This window comes from Agelaius phoeniceus, chromosome 17, assembly GCF_051311805.1.
Source record: "Agelaius phoeniceus isolate bAgePho1 chromosome 17, bAgePho1.hap1, whole genome shotgun sequence".
In the NCBI taxonomy this organism is placed as follows: domain Eukaryota; kingdom Metazoa; phylum Chordata; class Aves; order Passeriformes; family Icteridae; genus Agelaius; species Agelaius phoeniceus.
In genome coordinates this window covers 11,525,679-11,544,530 of record NC_135281.1, presented here as the reverse complement: position 1 = coordinate 11,544,530, position 18,852 = coordinate 11,525,679, and the positions used below count along the sequence as shown (strand labels likewise).

Sequence of the window (18,852 nt, the reverse complement as noted above, 5' to 3'; positions counted from 1 at the left end):
AGGAGCCGCCAGCCCGTTTGGGGGTGAGTAACACTCCAGAATCAACAGCAAAAGTATTTGGGGATAGCCGGAGAGAGCTCTGCAGCAAAGGAGTGGTTCAGATTCCCTGATGATTTTTGGTTCAGATTTTGTGACGATTTTTGGTTCAGATTTCCCCCATTGCCCTTGCAGCCATTCCCTCATTAAAGAACATTTGCATCCACCTCTGATGAGCGAGCGGTAAGAGAAGATAATTTCAAGGATAAGTATTTGTGTCTCATCTCCCTCCTTCACTCCTACCCTTTCATACTCATACATGGCTCTGTGGACCATTTCTCTGGGTTTTGAGGTGTCATTGAGCTGCTGTGAGTGACAGGACATGGAGGATGTTGATGGGATGAAGGAATTCACAACCACAGGGATGATGGTTTATCACTTATATAACCCCACAAACCTGCTTGATTCCATATTAGCTCTCACCTACTTACAGCATCTACAAGTAAACTTGCAGAAACTGACAAAGGGCATGAATTTTAAGTTCCATTTGTGTTTGAGGATACCATATTTTCCTACAAGGTTACAGCGAGCCGAGTTTGCACTGTGGAATCACCTTCTAGTTAAAATATCCCATAAATCCCACAGGTGAGAGCAGCCACAAGGGGGTCATTCTTGCTGAGGAAACCCAAAAATCCTCTGGGAACTCGTTCGGTGAGGCGTCCCCAGCCCCGGGGGCTGCCGGTACTGCCTCATCTGCATAGCCACGCCCTCATCTGCATATTCCCTGCGCCATTGGCCAGCGGTCTCCCCAGCGGTGGCGCGGCCCGGGGCGGTCAGTCTCGGCGCCTCATTAGCATTCGCCCCGCCTCCCAATGGAGGGACGGAGAGCTGATTCGTGGTTTTGGCAACGGCGGGGCGCGGCCGCGCTCTGCGATTGGTGGAAGTGCCTGTCAATCCACCGCGGCCAGGGCCGCACTTCCGCCTCGGTGTCCGCGGTGCCGTCGCTGGAGCCGGTGCAGGTAACGCCGCGGGCCGGGCCCGGGGCCGCCGCGCTGCGCTCCGCGTTCCGCTACCCCGGGGCCTCCGCTCCCCTCGCCGGCCCAGCGCCCCCACAGCCCCGCTCGGGCCCGGCTCGGGGGTCCCGTCCTGTCCTCGGCGGGCCGCGGGCCGCGCTGTCAGTGCGGCGGGGGCGGGCGGTGGAGCGGCCGCCCCAACGCTCCTCTCCCGTCCCGGCGGCCCGGGGCACCTTGGTCTGACGGGGTGTCTCGGGGAGCTGCGGGCCGCAGGCCCGACCTGCAGCGTGGGCAGCGGTGGGCTGAGGTGCTGAGCCCTGCCCGGTGCTGTAATTCTGCCCGGTGCTGTGGTTTCTCTCGGTCCTGCGATTGCTGCCCGGTGCTGAGCCGTGCCCGGTGCCGTGATCCCGTCCCGGCCGAGCCGTGCCCGGTGCTGTGACTCCTGCCCGGTGCAGAGCCATGCCCGGTACCGTGATTTAACCCAGAACAGTGATTTCCCCCGGTACCGTGGTTCCCCCCCGTGCCGTGATCCCGTCCCGGCCCGGCCCTGCCCCGTCCCCCCCATCCCGGGGCTCTGCGGGACGTGGCCGTGCAGAGGCCGCGGGTCAGTGCGGCTCTGGCAGCCCCAGCCTTGGGATATTTCTGATTTTCCCAGATTTTTCCGATTGCTTTCGCAGCTGGGTGGTTGAGCAAAGGAGGCTCCGGCGCCCGGCTCCCCAGAGGAATGTGCTGGGCTCGGTTTCAGCACAGTGCAGAGCCTCAAGGGGCCTTTTAGGTCACAGCTGAAGCAGTTGGGGTTTATTTGGGGTTGGTTTTTTATTTTTAATTTTGTTTCTCAGTTACCTACTCGATGTTTCTCTTACAGAGGAGGAGAAAAGCAAGATGGGAAAAATAGCAGGAAAAAAGGCTTTTTTTTAAATAACATGCCACCAGAACTTCTGCATGCTAAAAAAGGTATAGGTGCCATTTATTTAATTTGGTTATTGATTATGTTTGTGCTCTATGTTTGGATTGAGGACTTCTTTTGGAAGCACTTTGTTACTGTGCAGCACTTGCAGGCCAGAATTTCAGATGTAGTTTCAAAATCACCTCTTGGCTTTTATGTGTGCAATAACTTTGTGTTTCCTCTCAGAAGTAGCTGCCAAAGCGTGTTGAGTGCAAGCAGATACTTCTGCCATTTACTGTGAATTTTCTCAGCTAAAGTACATAGCCTTCATTTGCTATTCCAGGAAAGTAAGAAGGAAACGTGGTGGATCTGCAGTGCTGATTTGCAACACTCTTCCCATAGTGTTTCCTTTCCTAAAGTTTTGTGTGCAAGGGAAAATAAATTTGATCGTTCCAGCTTAACTTTCTGAAGTTCTATAAATCCACATTCATTTTGCCATCTGGGGGCAACCACATGTGTTAGCAGCTTAACAAACTTTACACCAGCATGCTCAGGGACTTCTGAAACCTCAGGGCAATTTCTGGAAGCAGTGACTTGGGTCACTTCCAAACATGAGGCGCTGTTCCGTGGGATGGGACCAGGAGAACTGGCTAAACTAGCATGGAAGCAAGAAATTCCAAGTGCTGATTTTCCCCCTGAATAACCCCTTGGGTTTTCAGTTACAGTAAACACAGCTTTTTCTTAAAATAGTTGTGTAGCCATACACATGTTAGACCACATGACAGAGAGCTGAGGGCAGTCTGGGAGAGGATCAGCAGTGATTCTTATTGGTGCTTTCCTGAACCAACAGCACCTCATGATGAACTTGTAACTTCAGGAAGTCCTCAAAAGGAAACGCTGAGATGTCTGCTGTCCAGGAAAAAATATGGCATTTTTCATCCAGAACTGGCTCTTCAGCCATGCCAAAATTATCTGAGAAACAGAAGGCAAAAGTTTGAGATAAAAAATGGTGATTAGACAACAAACCCTGTGCCTACAGGCAGTTAAAGACTAGATGGGCTAAAGGTTTCAGTTGATGCAATATTGGAAAGCATTGTGGTTATTTGTTATTTGTTTGCTGACATCTTTTGGTAACTGACCACAGAAGATCGTTTCCACCCTTGGATGGTTTTTTAAAGTCACTTTTAGTACTGTAACTGCTTTCCATGATAGGTGCTTGCTGGCAGGTCTTATGACTGGAACTGGTATTTCTTTCAGTCTTTCTTCAGTGAATTCTACTGTGTGAACTTCACATATGCTGACCTAGAACAAAGGTGGAAAGCTTTGCTTTCTGTTATCTTAGTGTTGGCTGGAAAACGTCCCAATCAGGCTTTTTTTGCTTTGATAAGGCTATATTTTTAAATCACTGTTTGTAGTGCCAGTCAGATGATTTCTTTTTTTTTGCTGTTGTTTGAAAGCAAGATTAGCCTGCAACTACGCTGAATTTTTAAGCAGTTAATTTATTACCTTTGATATTTGAAGGAGCTTGTCCTTGAACAAATGCAATGTTACATCATGCTGTTCATATCTAGGCTTTCTGTTTATGAGGTGCCATTTTTCTAGTTCTTCACTCAGCATCAGTTTTGTCACCTGTCTCATGGAAATGTAAGAAATGTCTGTATTTGACACTGGTATGATGTTGTAAAATGCTTAGTGTTTAGTCTCTTCTTTGTGAAGTAACTAAAATGTTTGGTTCTTACAATTCTTGGAAGAAATGCACAAAATGAGGTGTGCAAAGAATATGTGTTAAATTAGGAGTGCTCAAGAACTGGAATGTTGTTGCTGAGCTTGCAAATATGCAGCTGATCACGTGGCTATCTTCTCCAAGCTGAATAAATTGGAAAGTGGGAGCAAGGAACAAATTGGTCACTCTGTGTCTGCCACTTTGGAGATAGGGGACTTTGATGTTTTTTCTGTTGCAAAAAAAAAAAAAAAATAGAGGTTATGCTTTATGGCAGATCTTTAATGGGTTTTATTATTTTATGGAATAGACCACCACAGAACTTGGAATTAAAGAATTCATTATCTCAATCCTTGCATCTTAATAATTATTGTGCAGACAAATGTATGATGATGTAATTATTTACTTTGTATCCTTAAAGGCTTGTAAAAGCAAGTTGCAGGAGAGAGCAACAAGCAATTAGATTGTGTCAAATGTGGCTTACCATAACTTTCAGTTATACTCTTTAAAAATGTATTGTTAATTCAGTGCACAAAGATAATGCCTTCATTTTCAGGATCAATAAGTTACAAGAATAGACTAAGCTTACTTAAACTTGATTTTTTTTTCTTTCCTTAAATACAGTTACAATTGGAAATTCATTTGCTGGTCTAGACAGATCATTTAGATTAATTCAGTTTATTTTATTATGCACTTAATTTAATGAGACAGGTTTGTAGTAGATTGCAGCAGCTCTCCATTCAGAAAATGCAGAGGCTGCAGAGTGTTGTCTTCCTGGGCTTGTTTATCCATCTGCTGGGAGGGAGGGTTCACAAAAGGTGAATTGTCCCTGCAGCTGCAGAAGCTGAGCTGGACTTTTCAGTCTTGGCCCTCCTGGTTTTGTAGTCCCAAACTTGAACTGTCTCTGCTCTGTTGGACACGTAATGGTTGTGCTTGGTGTTAGACCAAAGTCTGTGCTGTTCCTGCTCCAGTCCAGTTCCTTTGCTGTACTGGCCAGTTTTGGATGAGATAAAGGCTCTTGGGACGCTGTGAATCTCTGGGGTGTTGCAAAGTTTGTGTGCTTAGGGTATTTGTCAAGAAATGTGTTTTCATGACAGCATAAATAACTTCATTATATTTTTACTAGCATTATTTTTACATTTCTGAGTAAATTTTTTTTAGGGCTCCCAAAAGAATCTGTTAGTAGATCTCAGTGTTTCGATTCTAGTGATAGTTACAGGCAGTGGAGGTTGAAGGTGGTGAAGTGTGAGAATTCTGTGGTGTCTGTGGTTCACATCCCTGTTCAGCTCCCTACCTCACTAAGCAGCTCCTCTGCTCCCTACAGCGTGTCAGGGCAGTCAGGTGAGGATCAGAATCCCTTTAGGAGCTCTGGGTGATGAATCCTGTGTGTGTTAAGGCTGCAGAGAAATTCTCTCTCCAGCCTGTACCTAAGGGGCCCTTAGCAGCCTGTGCTGACTGAAAAGAAAACTTTTCCAGGAGAGCAGAAGTGCCCCGTGCATGGATTCTTTCTGGGCTGTGCACTAGAACAATGAAACTGTTGAGTGGTTGTTTGACAGTGGAACAGAAATGTTACCCATCTTCAGAGGTGTAAATAACTTTGTTTACTTGTTCTTGTTTGGTTTTAAACAAAGTGCACGTTTTGTTACCCATGTAGGTTAATGTTACTGAGCAGATGGCTGGGTGGGTTCTTTATTAAAACTGGGCTCTAAATGGGGATGTTTGTCCTGTCTTGAGGAGTCAAAGTTAATTTTGTTTAATTTTTAAGCGAACGGAGTAGCAGCATTATACTGGAATCCAGTAGGTATTTACTATAAATGCAGCTTTAAAGTAAATTCCATCATAGCATAAAGTCTGACTTCCTAAAGCTTTTGCAAATTTGTGGTATCACCTTGAAACTCCCTTCAGAAATTGTCTGTTAGCTGTGTGCAGGTGCTCATGCTGTGGAATCTGTGTGTGTGAGGAGTTGGTGGTAGGCATAAAAATATGGTTTCTTCTACTGTAGGGCTTTACACTGGGTTAGTCACCGTCATCCTCCTGCTTTATTTGCAATATAATTGCTGCAATAATTGTCTAAGAGTCAATTATTTACAAAATACCTTGTGCAGAGTGAATGTTAACCTGCATCTGCCTGGAGAGAATGAGTCCACAGAGACAAAGCTGCCTTTGAGGAGGAAGATCTATGAACTTACACATATAACTATTTTTGCTGTTCTAGGGGTTTTCTCAAGTAATATTTTATGCTGAAACTGTCTTCATGTTCATAAGCTTCAGTGATCAATTTGCAGGGGTGGTTGCATTATGATGAGAAATACCCAAGCATCCTTAATTTAATCTTCAAAGAAGTGTTCCTAAATGATTAATTATGTATCTACTGACACTTGTGTCCAAAGCCACTGTGCTTGGAGTTATTGATTACTTCCCACCTTCTCTCTTACAAGTAAGATAAAACAGATCCCCAGGAAACAATTAAGAAATAACTAGTTGTACAATACAATATTGAATTATTTATTTTTTTAACAGTGTGGCTAGAAATGAGCTGATTTATCACTCCTGATCAAACCTAGCATTATGCATCATGCATGGAGAGGTGTGCTGAACAGAATTTTGTCATTTTTTACAGCCATGGGCCATGAAATAGTTTCCAAGGGAAGGTTACAGAGTCTGAAAAATGCAGTATCAGATGCTCTCAGATGGAAAATGTCTCTGATATTGAGGTAGTGTTAAGAAAGGAGAACATTTACAGAATTCTGTATGAATTTCAATGAAGTTTTGTATCAAAAACTATTAATCTGCTGGAATCAAGTTTCTTTGATCTGTTTGTTACACTTGAGGGAAGTTCTGCAAGCCAATATCCTTGGCTGTAGAACAGAATTCTTGGCTGAAGTGAAAGTGGGGAATAGCCATTGATTCCACAGGTAACTGAGATTATTCTAGGAGGATATTTTCTGTCCAGATTCATCTTTACAATTTTTATGCTAAATAAATAATGCTTGTGGTAGCAGCCCTGGAGCTTTGGGCTGGGACAGTGATTAGTGTGTGGGACATTTACTGTCATTTGTTCTGATGCAGAAACAAGTTTTGTGGCATTTGCTCCTTTGAAAGCCAGACTTGCAGTGTTTCATTTGTCTCTTAATTCCTGTGAAGCATCACCAAAAATTGGTATTTCTGAGAGAACAGAACGTGATTCTGCCTGTCATAAATGGCTCAGCTCATTTGTTCAAAGCCAACCTTTCAGATGTTCAGTGTGCTGTCATCATTGTTTCAAGTGCTGGCACTGAAATGTCCCCAGGCCATTTAATAACTCCCAACTGCATAAAAGCCTGTGGTAGGGACAGCTGCAATCTCCCAAGAAATGGAAAAGTGACAGTGGGCTGAGTGTTCAGCTGATCCTCCTCATTCAGCCTCTCTGCACTTTATTTAAGAGATTTGAGAAGGAAGTTGCCCTTCTCTTGCTGTGGTTGCAGAGAACTTTATCTTGCCAAGACATCTGGCAGATGGTATTACATGCAAACTTTGGACTAAAACAAATCTCACTTGGTAAAGAAAGTCCTCTCCTGGCTTCTGCTGTCTGTGTGGCTGTTCTCTGGCTGAAGATAATTTAAATATGTAACAGTTAATCTAAATTGCCAATTAAATTTGCTTCTTGGCTAATTTTTTTGGATGTTTTAGATCCAGTGTTGGTGGTAACCTAATTTCATGAGTCAATTAAGATTCATCCTCGCTGAAGCTTTCATTCAGAGATGAAACACTGCAGTTTGATGTTTTCAGGAGATGTGTATGAATTAAACACACATGAATATTTATCTGTTAGTTCAAGTTATTTATTTCTGTCCCTTGAAGTACTACAGCTATGTTTTATTTCAGCTGGCAACTCAAGAGACGATGGGGTTGGCTCTTATTCCACCAGTCACACTGGGGGATTTTGTGGGGTTTTTTTTTTTTTTTCCTATTTCTTATTTTTGTTGTTTTTATGAAGGATGTGAATGTTTGATCTTCTTTTGGCTCTTTGGGAATCTCTTTCTGGACAGAAGGTACATCTTGAACTGAGGATGTCACAGAATGACAGAATTATTTGGGTTGGTAGGGACCTTAAAGCTCATCTCATTCCATCTCCTGCCATGGCAGGGACACCTTCCACTGTCCCAGGCTGCTCCAAGCCCTGTCCAGCCTGGCCTTGGACACTTCCAGGGATCCAGGGGCAGCCACAGCTTCCCTGTGCCAGGGCCTGCCCACCCTCACAGGGAAGAATTTCATTCGAATATAAAATGTAAACCTGCCCTCTGTCAGTTTGAAAATTCACATTCTCCCTTGTCCTATCAAAGTAATGAAAATGTTTTTCATGGGCAAGGTCCCAAGTGACTTTTTTTTTCCTTCTTCCTTTTTCTTAATTACTTGTGATTTTTCTCCTTTTATGTTAAGAAACTCAAATGATTTTAAAATTTACTGTAGAAATGCACACCCAATAAAACCTTGTTAGGCATGTGAAAAAGCTGATGAATGTGCTAGTTCAGGAATTCTTTGGTGGCACTCTCAATTCCAGGGCATTGAACTCCTACCACCCTACCTGCTCATGCTGGTGAACCTCTGGGGTTATTTTAATGACTGCTTATTGATTCTCTACTTGCTTTTACTTAAATGCTTCTGGATTTCACAAGTAGATTCAATATCTGTGTAATGAGTAGAACCAAGTGTTTTTATATATCATGTAGAGCTAGAATATGTGATTTCAAAGCAAAAAAAAAAAAAAAGGGATTTTTAATTTAGCAGGGTGATGTCAGCAAAGCTTTCCAGAATTGCTGCATGATGATAAATTTCAGCTTGAGGTCTGGAGGAAAAAAGGCACTGCAGCTGTCCCCAGCCAGCTTCAAACCTGAGCTTGCTGAGCCACATTCCAGCCCTGTGAGCCACTCATTGTAAATGCTGCTCTTTCTATAGAAATGTAAATGTTTCTTTAAGGAGGAGTGACTTTTGGTTATCTAGCTGGGTCTTTGTTGAGAATTAACCTGGAAGAACAAGTTAGGATAGAGGAACTAGTCAGTCAAATTAACTTAGGGTAGTTACAGGTTGAAACTCTTACAGAGGTACAAGTTTTTGGGGTTCTTTAATTGATGGAGAAGCTCCTAGGATCCAGGAGCATGGTTGAAATAAGTTGGTTGTTTTTGTTACTTTTCTCCTGAAAAATGAAATTTGACAGGGAACAAGCCTACGAAGTGACAAATTTGAGGGATTACTAATTTCCCAAGATAAAGGCAGTGTGTTCCCACACGCTGATTTTGGAGAGCAGCCCTGAAGGTGGAATGTGCATCTCCTCTCAGAGAGATGCTCACATGCACGTCACAGAATGCCTGCAGCACATTAAGCAGTTTATCAAGTGATTTATAAAGTGATTTGCGAAGTCTTGCGCTTTTGTTGTCCTGGTTTTAAAAATAAGTTCAAGTGGGAGGAAATGGTTTAAAATAGGAATTGTGCAGAGTCTGGGGCTGGTGTATTTCTGGAAGGGAATTTGTGTACCTTGTACTGCTGGGGCCAGTGACCTTGTAGGGGACACTGTGACCTGCAGGGAGCTTTGCATGCAGAGCGAGTTATTGGCAGCCACATCAACTGGGGCTCGTCACTGCGGAGTGACAGGTTCAGCTCTGTGCCTGACAGAGCACTTTGTGGGACGTTATTCACAACCACTTTGTTCCTCTTTGCTCATGGGCCCTGGCTGGGACTGTGGCTGGTGTGAATGGTTTGTTACACGCTCTGCATCAAGGCTGTGGAGAAGGGGGTTTGCTCCTGAGCTCCTCCTGGCACCTGTCTGGTGTTTAGGAACTGCCCTTTCTGTTTGTTCCCTCTCCTGTGACAGGCCCAGTTCTGGAAGGCAGGAATTCTGGAATTCTGAGTCATCCCTCCCCTCTGTAGAACCTATTTCAAGGTGTGCTGTGGATGTGTTCCTGCAGTTTTTACTTCAGCTGCACGCTTTGTTTTGTCCTTTGCATTTGCAAAATCCTCATGCCCTTTAATAAAGGGGCTGTCCATGGTCATCAGTCAGGAATGTGTGATCCTCTCTGATGAACTATGAGAATTTAAAGGAATTTTAATGGTTATCACAGTGTCATAGGATGGTTTGGGTTGGAAAGGGCCTTAAAGATCATCTCATTCCATCTCCTGCCATGGAACATAATAAATTAGTTTATACCTATCCATAGCCTTTAAATATGAGGAAGTAGATAAGCTTTGTTGCTTATCCTGTTAACCACAAAATCCATCCTGGTTGTGGCCAGGGGTGTGTTGTCATCATTAAATGAGGATTTTCCGGTTCTCTTAAGGTGCCTGTACTTGCAGCCTTTCCCTGTTATTGATAAGATGGTTTGGGGAGTGCAGCTGGGCTGAGATCCCCTAAAGAAAAGCACATTTCTGGGTGTCTATCTCTCAGCTGGGCTGAGATCCCCTAAAGAAAAGCACATTTCTGGGTGTCTATCTCTCAGCTGGGCTGAGATCCCCTAAAGAAAAGCACATTTCTGGGTATCTGTCTTGGGCACTCAGGCCCAGCCCCTTGGCTCTGCCTGGAAAGTGAAGCCCACTAAGATAATTTTAGCCTGTAAAGCAGCAAACCTCAACTGCTGAAAGTGTTTTCTCAACAAGTGAAGTCTGTGTGGAAACCTGTTTGTTACATTCCTGTTGATTACTGTGTGCAAGAGAATATCCAGACAGACTTTGTGTTCCTTCTGCTCTGTAGGACTGAAAGGTGAGACCATGACAGGATGTTTATCTGTGTGAAAGGTTTTCCAGGAGAGCAGCTGGGCCTGAGCTCCTGAAGGGCTGTCTGACACAGGAGTGGTGCACCCTTCTTTCAATGGCAATTTTGATAAAAGCTGCTGACCACCCTTGCTGGTGTGCAGGTGAATTCTTCTGGGAACGTCAGGGAATGGAAGAGGAAATACAGATTACAGATGCTGAATATGAAGCCACCAGGATGTTTTTGTCTTCTGGTATTTCAGCCTAGTTAAAAGTAACTTTTGCCGTTGCTCTTAGTAGGAGAACAGGATTTAATCCCGTTTTTTTGGCTCATGAAAGCTGAATGCTGTTATCACTGTGTGTTCAGCTACATGCAAATTCATGTTAATCTCTGCTGTATAAAAGAGCTGAATGTAAAAGAAGTGATGCAAGTGGGAAGTTATTCCTTGTGTAACTCAGCAAAATATTTTTTTTCTTTTTTAAAATGTTCCTAACACCTTAGGAAAATTTGTGACTGTAATTATTTAAAGTGATTTCAATGTATATTTTGTATGTAACTTACAGGCATATGATTGAATTTTCAAATAGCAGTGAGCTTCAGGTGTGGTGTGAGGTAGATGTCAGGAGAGCTCAAGATAACTCTGCTTTTCATTTGTCTCTGATTCTGGTCACTTCATTTTTACTTGGTGAGTGTTTTTATAGGAAAGCTTTGTTGTCTCTGCAGTGAAACTGCACACTGTGGGATGCAGTTCCACTTCACAAGGCCTTTTGTAATGCAATTATTATTGTGCAGGAGAGGGGAGAGGAGAAACTGGCATTCATCTGTATGACCTTATTTATTCTAAGGCTCTTAATGATATTTGACAGTTTTGTAAGTCATAATTTTTATTTCTTAGTGCTTTCTATACAACACTAAACAGAAAAAGGGAAGATGCAAGAAAACATGGAGAAAATAACGTAGTTGTAGTCCTGATCATGAGAGGGCTGTGTCTTGTACATATATAAGTTTCCTTCTGGAAATATTGGCAGCTGTTTTGCTAGAAGGATGCAATGCTTGCAGACAATTGAAAGCATAAATGTCTTGCATCTTCAAAGATACTTGGTGGGTGAGGACTTGTAAATATGATATTGCTGGTGCAGAGATTGATATAAAACCCTGTAGTAGCAAGGAGATGGGAGGTTCCTAAGGGAAAAGTGACAAACTGAAATACCTATCCTTGAAAGACATGAACCACTTCAAGGCAAACCCTAAATTCATTAACTTAGATGAGTCCCACAATGGGCTGGTTTAGCTCCTCCCTCTGAATGGACAGTTAGAAGAACTGAATGTATGAGACATTCAAACAGCTTTTGTTCTGGGCAGTGAGGGGAAAAAGACTTGAAACACAGTCTAGTTTCTGGCAGAGAAAAAGAAGGAATTGGCTTCAAACATGGTACACTCTTCTCCTAGGAGCAGAGTGCACTTCTGCCTTTGTTTCTCTTAATTGGAATGGAATTGTGCAATTATAATTACTCTGGAGAAACTACTGTCACAAAAGCAGTGGAATCTTTGGGATCAGAAGAAATTGAGATTGACAGATTGAGGTTGTTTTGGGGGAGATATTGATAGCATTGCCATACTGTCATTTATTGCTGTGTACTTGGCTCATTGTTGGAACCTGGTGAACATTTGTAAGAATGAAAACAAAATTTTCTCATTCTTCTCCGTAAACTAAAATTGGGTGAGGTAAAAATATTTGCATTACACCATTGTCAACCATCTGGAAAAAACCTAATTTAGTCCATCCATAAAGTAGAGGTAGGAATGCTACATAAATTTGTTATTTGCAGAGTGCGTGGTTCTGTTGAGGAAGAGTTTGTTGGTTCTTTACATTCCTTCTAGAGGGAAAAATCTCCAGTTTTCTCTTGGAGAGTGCAGAGCAGTAGCCTGACAGAACTTCTCTCAGGGTCACTACATATTGATTGCATGATGCAGAGTCAGGCCCAGCATTTTCATGCTGTGGTCAGACTTTGAGATACCAAGGTTCTTTTCTTGTTCCCAGCTTTCTTGGTTAAAGATGCAGTAAGGCTTATCCTCCTGCTAAGGAGAATTTTTGGTTTGCCAGCTGGCTTTTTCTTCTGTCAGTTCTCTGCTCCTTCTAGCTGTACTTGCCTGAAATTTAACTTGCTGTACATAAGATGCATTTTACAGTAATGTATATGAAGTATTTATACAGAGAGAAGTGTGACACAGTAAATCAGCTGTTCTTGTGGCAGGTAGTAGTTGTCTTCAAAATTACTGTGGTTATCAAAGAAAGCTGTTTACTTATGAATGCAGAAATCCATCTTTTGCCATGGGAAGAAACAGGAAAATTAGTGTTTGTCAAGTGTGAGCGTTTGTACACAGGAGAGATGTGGAAGCTGCTAATTCTGTTTCCCTGTCTTGTCAAATAGATCATCTAAAGCAGCTGGATATTTGCAAAAGAAGACCCTGACAGCACTCAGATACTTTAAATCAAGTTCAAGGATGCATTAGAGAGAGCTGCAGTGGCTGCACCAGATTTCACCCTGAAGGATGAACAGTGAAGAGGAGTTTTATGATGCCGTTACGGGTGAGTGGTGGGCACGGTGCCAAGGGGATAAAACCCCTATAAATTGCATTGTATGTGTGGTGGGGGGCTGGTGATGTATGGCTGTTAATAATAAATCAAAAGTGAACTTGAGTTGGTAAAACTTGTAGTGCTGTCTTCTGAAAAGTAGAAGAGGAAAATTGTAGCTCGTGTTCAGGCTTGGAAATGAGGGGGCTTTTTGTTAAAGCTTAATGCCAGTTATTATTTCATCACTATAACAGTCTTTTAGTGGCCAGGTCTTGCTTTTATTTTCTGTGAAAATCAATTTAATAGCAGCTTGAGAAGTAGGCCCTTTGAAAGGTGAAGTCTTACCTGTGGGTTGTTTTTATTGTTATTGTATTCAATTTTTTATTTTAATGGAAAACTTATCCTAAAGAATTGAAGTAGAAAATGTTTTTCTAGTCAGAAACAAATTGCTGTAAAAGTATGTTTTCAAGATAGGGAGCCAAAAGTCTTTGCAATCCTATTTTCTCTAAAAAAGCAAATATGAATCACTTCACACTTGAGCAGTGTATCAAATAGTACTTTGCTTTCAACTAATGAGAATGAATAGTTATTTATAGGAGCTTTAGATGGCTTTAGTGGTGAAATAAAATGCTTGAAGTATTTTAATAAAGAAAAAGGAAATCCTCTTAAAGATTTCAAACAATTTTAAAAATTTCCACTGAAATGTCTCTCAAGAAATCCTGTAGCAGAGGTGAAATGAGAAATACTGAGTGTACAGTAGTTAATATAAAATCACAGGAAGGAAAAGAGAATAATGGTAAGTGTGAAAGCTGCAGGAATGGAAGCAGCATGGAAGATAGAAGTGGGTAAGGTAGACTTAGACATGGTTGGTTGGAAATTCATGTGAGGAACAAACAGAGGGGGCTGGGTGAAGCAGTGTGACTGACAGCAGACTGTACAGGACTTGTCACAACTATGTCACAGAGGAGAGAGGAAATTTGGTTTGCATTCATGCCAGCTGGGAGTGATGGGGACTAGTACTCCAAATTCATGTGTAAAATCAAACCATTGTACCATTAACATCTTTCTGTGTGTCATTAATAATGGTGAGCTCAGGGTTACTGCCATAAATGAACTAGATTTTTTTTCCACTGAAAAAGATGTGAAAAGAAATGTACCTCCAAACATGAGGTCTGTGTTGTACAGCTTTGATGGTGATGCATTCCTTTGTCCCTTGCTGCAGAACTGCTCAGCCCTTGCAGTTTGGCTCATCTGCATTTAGACACTCTGGTTTTGTCCTCTTTCCTCTTCCTCCTCTTTTTTCCCCCCACTGGGGTGTTGTGTATCAGTTCTGTGAGCACTCCTTGTTCCATCCTCATCTTATGCTTCCACAGGGGTGAATGTGCTGGCAAGAGATATGTATATGTGTATATATATATATATATGTATGTTATATGTGTTTCTTGGAGCCTGGTACTTGGTTTAAGAGGAGTGCAAGGTTTGGAATACTTTGCTTCAGATTTGTTCTCCCTCAGGACTGTCTGTCTTTAAGGACAGGTGCTCAGTGCCTTTCTCCAGCTGGGTGCTTTAGGAGATGCTGACAGTTTGATGAGTTATTTGCACAGACCTAGTGAGGTCAGACCTAGGTTCTTTGTGGCTGTGTCTTGTCCAGGTCATTCAGAAATGTGACACCAAGAACCACTGTAATGGGCCTGTCTGCATTCATGTTCCCTGGCTGCTGATGTCTGTGGTAATTCTTTGCTCCTGTTTACACTGTGGATCTTTCACGTGGTGCTTTAATGAATTTTTTAGGTGTTAATGGGTCCTGGTAGTGCCTGCCTGTCTCTTAGTTTTTTAATGGTCTGGACATGGCAGATGTAGGTGCAGTACTCCTAGGAGATCAAGTCCACAATCACAATCCTCTCTGAGCCAAGGTGAGCTTCCACGTTTCCCAGGGAAAACTTCAGGATCTGAGGTTCCAAATTTTGATTAAAAAAAAATGAAATTCCCTTGGCAGGCTCCTCAGTCTGCTCTTTCCAAGGATGCTCTCCTTGTTTTTAGGTCAGATCAGTAGAAGGGCAGAAGCTGCCTTCAAATGTGCTTAATCTGCTCAAAGTCTAGGGTTGGGATGTGCCTGCCAGGAATGAGCAGATTTTCCAGCTGTGTTTTAGTGTTGAGATGAAAACAGTGTTTGCACCATACTTTTCTCTTGTTCCTGCTGCATCCTGGGTCTTGGTTTCCTCAGAAGGAGCTGCAGTGTGTTCCCAAAGTTCACTGATTTTAGGGAATGGGTGCTGGGGTTTGTGTCCTGTAGGGAGTAAACCAGGCTTAGTGCATTTGGACTGTGTGGGAGTTACTCCAGAATTCTGCAGCACACTCAGCAGCAGCCCAGGTAGTTTCCTGCCTCCTTTGAGGTAGTATGGACTCACTTCTTGAGGAAGTCACACCTTTTCCATAGTTATTAATTAATGACATCCACTTGTGGAATATGAATGTCTCCTAAGGAGACCCCTGATTTTTATAGTGCTGGATTTAACTCCTTGGCTGAGAAGTTTCCTGTTTCTGACACTGTCCTCATCTCATCCAAAAGACATGGTCATGGGAGGGAATTGTGTGCTTGGGAATCATCCTGGCACATGGTTTGTCCCTGACTGGATGATGATGGCACTTGGGGAGCTGCAGCATGGACTGGGGTGGTGATGAATCAAGGGGATGGATGAGTTGGTGACAAAGTTTCATGGGGAGAAGTTTCTTTGCAGTCAGAGGTTATTAGCATTGCTGACACTTGACAGCCTTTCCTGGTGAATGAGTACTCCCCTAGGGAATCCCTTGGGAATGTTACCTGTGATCTCACTTCATTCCACACATCACAGCTGCCAAGAATCTGCTTTTTCTCAAATTCCAGTGGCCACCTTCTCTGAGGCTGGATCAGGATAAAGGTGGTCAATCCTTAGATGAATTTCAGGTTCTTTGAATTTTTCTGTGACACAAGGAGCATATAGCTTTGATCTCTGTCACCTCGGGTGTGTTAATGCCATTACAGACTTTGTAAAGACTGTGTGCCATCAGGAGCCTCTTTTGAGCTGTATCCTTCATTAATATTGTCAGGTATCTTTTTGCCAAAGCATTTTGTGGAAGTGTTGCCACAAAGCAGGAAAATATCTGGCTGTTTACCAGGGTAATTTATTTTTGAGAACACAAATAATTTAATTTTGCTTTTTTAAATATTAGCCTGCAGTTCCACAGAAATGTGTTCTGTGCCCATGAGGCTCAGCTGATTCATCCAGCCAGGTGTATTTGTGAGGGTGTTGTTGCTCTCAAGTGGGGAGGAGGAAGTGGGGTTATCTGCCAAACTGATATATTTTCCTTCTGTCTGGATCAGACTGAATCAATGGCTGTGTACGAATTGCAGATGTTGTGAAAGGCCAACCTGCCCCCATCAGCTGCAGCTCGTGACAATGCACTTTGGAAAGGGGAGAATGGTGAATTTCTGGCGAAGAAAACCAATACCTCTTGCTCCACTTGCTGTCTGCACTTGCAGCATGTTTATCCCTATGCCTTTTGTGTGTCTGATGGTTCTCAGTACCAAGGTGTTTTGATTCCCTGTCTGCCTTGGCTGACAATTAATTATTGCTCAGGGAAGTTGCTGGGTGTCCCAAGGGGAGGTGGTGTCCCTGCCCATGACTCAAGCAGGGCCTCTGCTGCCTTGGCTCACGGGCAGCACACTCTGAGTGGACTCAGTTCATTTGCAGGATGTGGAAGAGGAAGGCTAAGAGAACTAAAGTTACTGGCAAGTCACTTTTTCTTTAAGCTCTTGAAATAGATTTATGTTGGCACCCAACTTAAGTATTTTACTTTGAAAGTTTAAGACTTTTTAAAAGCTTTTGTTTCACTCTTAACACATGTGAGTGGGACTTCTGATTAAGCTAATTGTTGACATTGTATTTCTGCCTCTGGTCTCCTATTCTCCTTTTAAATCTCCATTTTTATCCTCACTCCCAGTGGCTTTTCAGTATGAAAACTGTTCCTGTAAGTAACTCTAACTTGGTTTCTCAAGTTCAAAGCTTTATTGGCAGCTGGTGTAAGGCTCTTTTTGCTTAGAAAAATTACAACAAATCACTTCTGTTTTTCTTCCAGATCTACTTTCCCTGCATAAAGCAGTGTCTGGATAGTTCTTAATAGAGCTATAATACCTAGAACTTCATTGAGAAGCATCTTCCTAAGCTTTCTCAATGGGCTTGCAGTGGATAAGTCATGTGATGCTAAGGTGGAAAGTGCAGCTGAAAGTCTGTGATTATCTGGCTGTGTACCATAGTGGTTTTGGTTTGGTGTTTTTTTTAAAGTAATTAGGTAGAAGTGCAGTCTAATAAAAGCAGACTTACCCTTCTGATGTACTTCCTTTTCTGGAGCAGGGATTTAATTTTTGTTGTTTGTCTGCAAGACACTCATTTGAATTGGCATTTATTTACTTACCAATGACATATTGTTGTCCATAAATAATATATATACTCCAAATTCCTCTTGTGCTTTACAGGAACAGGACAAACCAATTCTGAATCATAGGAAACAAACACTAATGTGGATAACACAATGACCATTTGATAGGATTTGCAGGGTTTCAAGTACAATATAAAGACTGAAATCACAGTAACATTTTTCAGAACTATTCCCCTAAAAGCTAGTGGACTAAAAGTGAAGCTTTACTTTTACATTTAGGTGTGTTAATCTCATTGAAGTGATGCTGTTCCTTGTTGTTGTGTGAGCTTGATCAGATTTTTGGGTAAGGGTATTGTACCAAAAAGCTTTTTTTTTTTTTTTTAACTTACAGTTAAGCTAATAAGTGATTTTGCTGCATGTACTGTAACAGGTTCCAAAAGAGCTAATATATGGTTAAAAATACAATTTTAAAATCAGAAATATTTTGTTGTAAGTTGACTGAAGGATTTTTTAAGACAGGTGTTTCAGGGTTGTCCTCATTTTAATGATCTGAATCTATATGTGACTGTCATGCATCCCTTGAGTGCTAAGAGTGCCAAGGTGTGGTTATTGCTGTGTAATTACATTCTTGTGACATCAAAACGTAGGAGACAGGGCAAGACATGACATCACCCATTACACCTGCTGTTTACCAAATAAGATCATATCACTGGGACTTCCTGGTGCAGTTCTGGGTGTTATTGCCATGGTCTTGATCCCTGAAAAAAAACAAAAAAAACCAAAAAGTGCAGTTTTTTGTTTCATTGCCTTGCATGAATTGATCTAATAAAGCAAAAGCAGCCATTGGAGGGGTTAAAATAAAGTTGAAGTACTGCTTTGTAAAAAAGTTAATGGCAGAAGACACAGCATTTAGTCTATTTAAAATTGAAGGAAAACTACATAACTGTAACAAATTACTGTAATTACAGTGCAGCTCTGGAAAAGAGAAAATGCAGCTAATCTGATTAGGAGCTACTCAAGAACTTTTAAGATTCTAAATTAGTGTTATATTCAGCAGTGTGAAAAATGATAATTCTTGATTCTAATGCAATAATTGGCTCATAATATTCCTGGAAATTAGGTCACTTAATAAGGGTTTTCACTCTGATACTCTTTGAAATAAACTAACCTAGTCTAAGTGTACTTCAGGTGTGACACTTGCAAAATGTGAGTGGTACTCTGTGGCATGGTAAGGCTCCTAAGAAAACTGTTGCATTTTGGTTTTTATACAGGCTTTGATTCTGACAATTCTTCAGGAGACTTTTCAGAAGCAAATCATAAAGGTCCAGAAATGCTTGATCTAGAGCCACACCAAAGCAATAAGACTGAAAAGCATAATGGAGAAACAGAAATACAAGAAAATGGAATTAAGAGACACAGGTAAACACAGAGAGCTGCAGAGGAGGTGGGAGTGGAGCATGTGCTGGCTCACACCCTCTGGGGCATTGCTGTTCTCAGAGGGTAATTCTCTGGGGTTGGAAAGTCATTTCATGTGTCTGCTTCCTC

The 18,852-nt window shown here is 42.2% G+C and overlaps 1 protein-coding gene across 2 annotated transcripts in view; it reads left to right on the top strand.

Annotated features, from left to right (window-relative positions):
- The first annotated feature begins 849 nt into the window (after window positions 1-849).
- The window catches only part of OSBPL2 (oxysterol binding protein like 2), a 34,022-nt gene continuing 16,019 nt past the window's right edge, over window positions 850-18,852 (top strand). Inside the window, exons 1-4 of one of the 2 annotated variants that reach the window (XM_054644290.2) lie at window positions 850-995; window positions 1,855-1,943; window positions 12,749-12,906; window positions 18,579-18,726. In XM_054644290.2, coding sequence (XP_054500265.1) covers window positions 12,870-12,906; window positions 18,579-18,726 — 185 coding nt within the window. In that variant the 5' untranslated portion in view covers window positions 850-995; window positions 1,855-1,943; window positions 12,749-12,869. Of the gene's footprint in view, window positions 996-1,314; window positions 1,456-1,854; window positions 1,944-12,748; window positions 12,907-18,578; window positions 18,727-18,852 lie in introns of those variants that run through there. The other variant, XM_077187262.1, reaches the window with a different exon arrangement.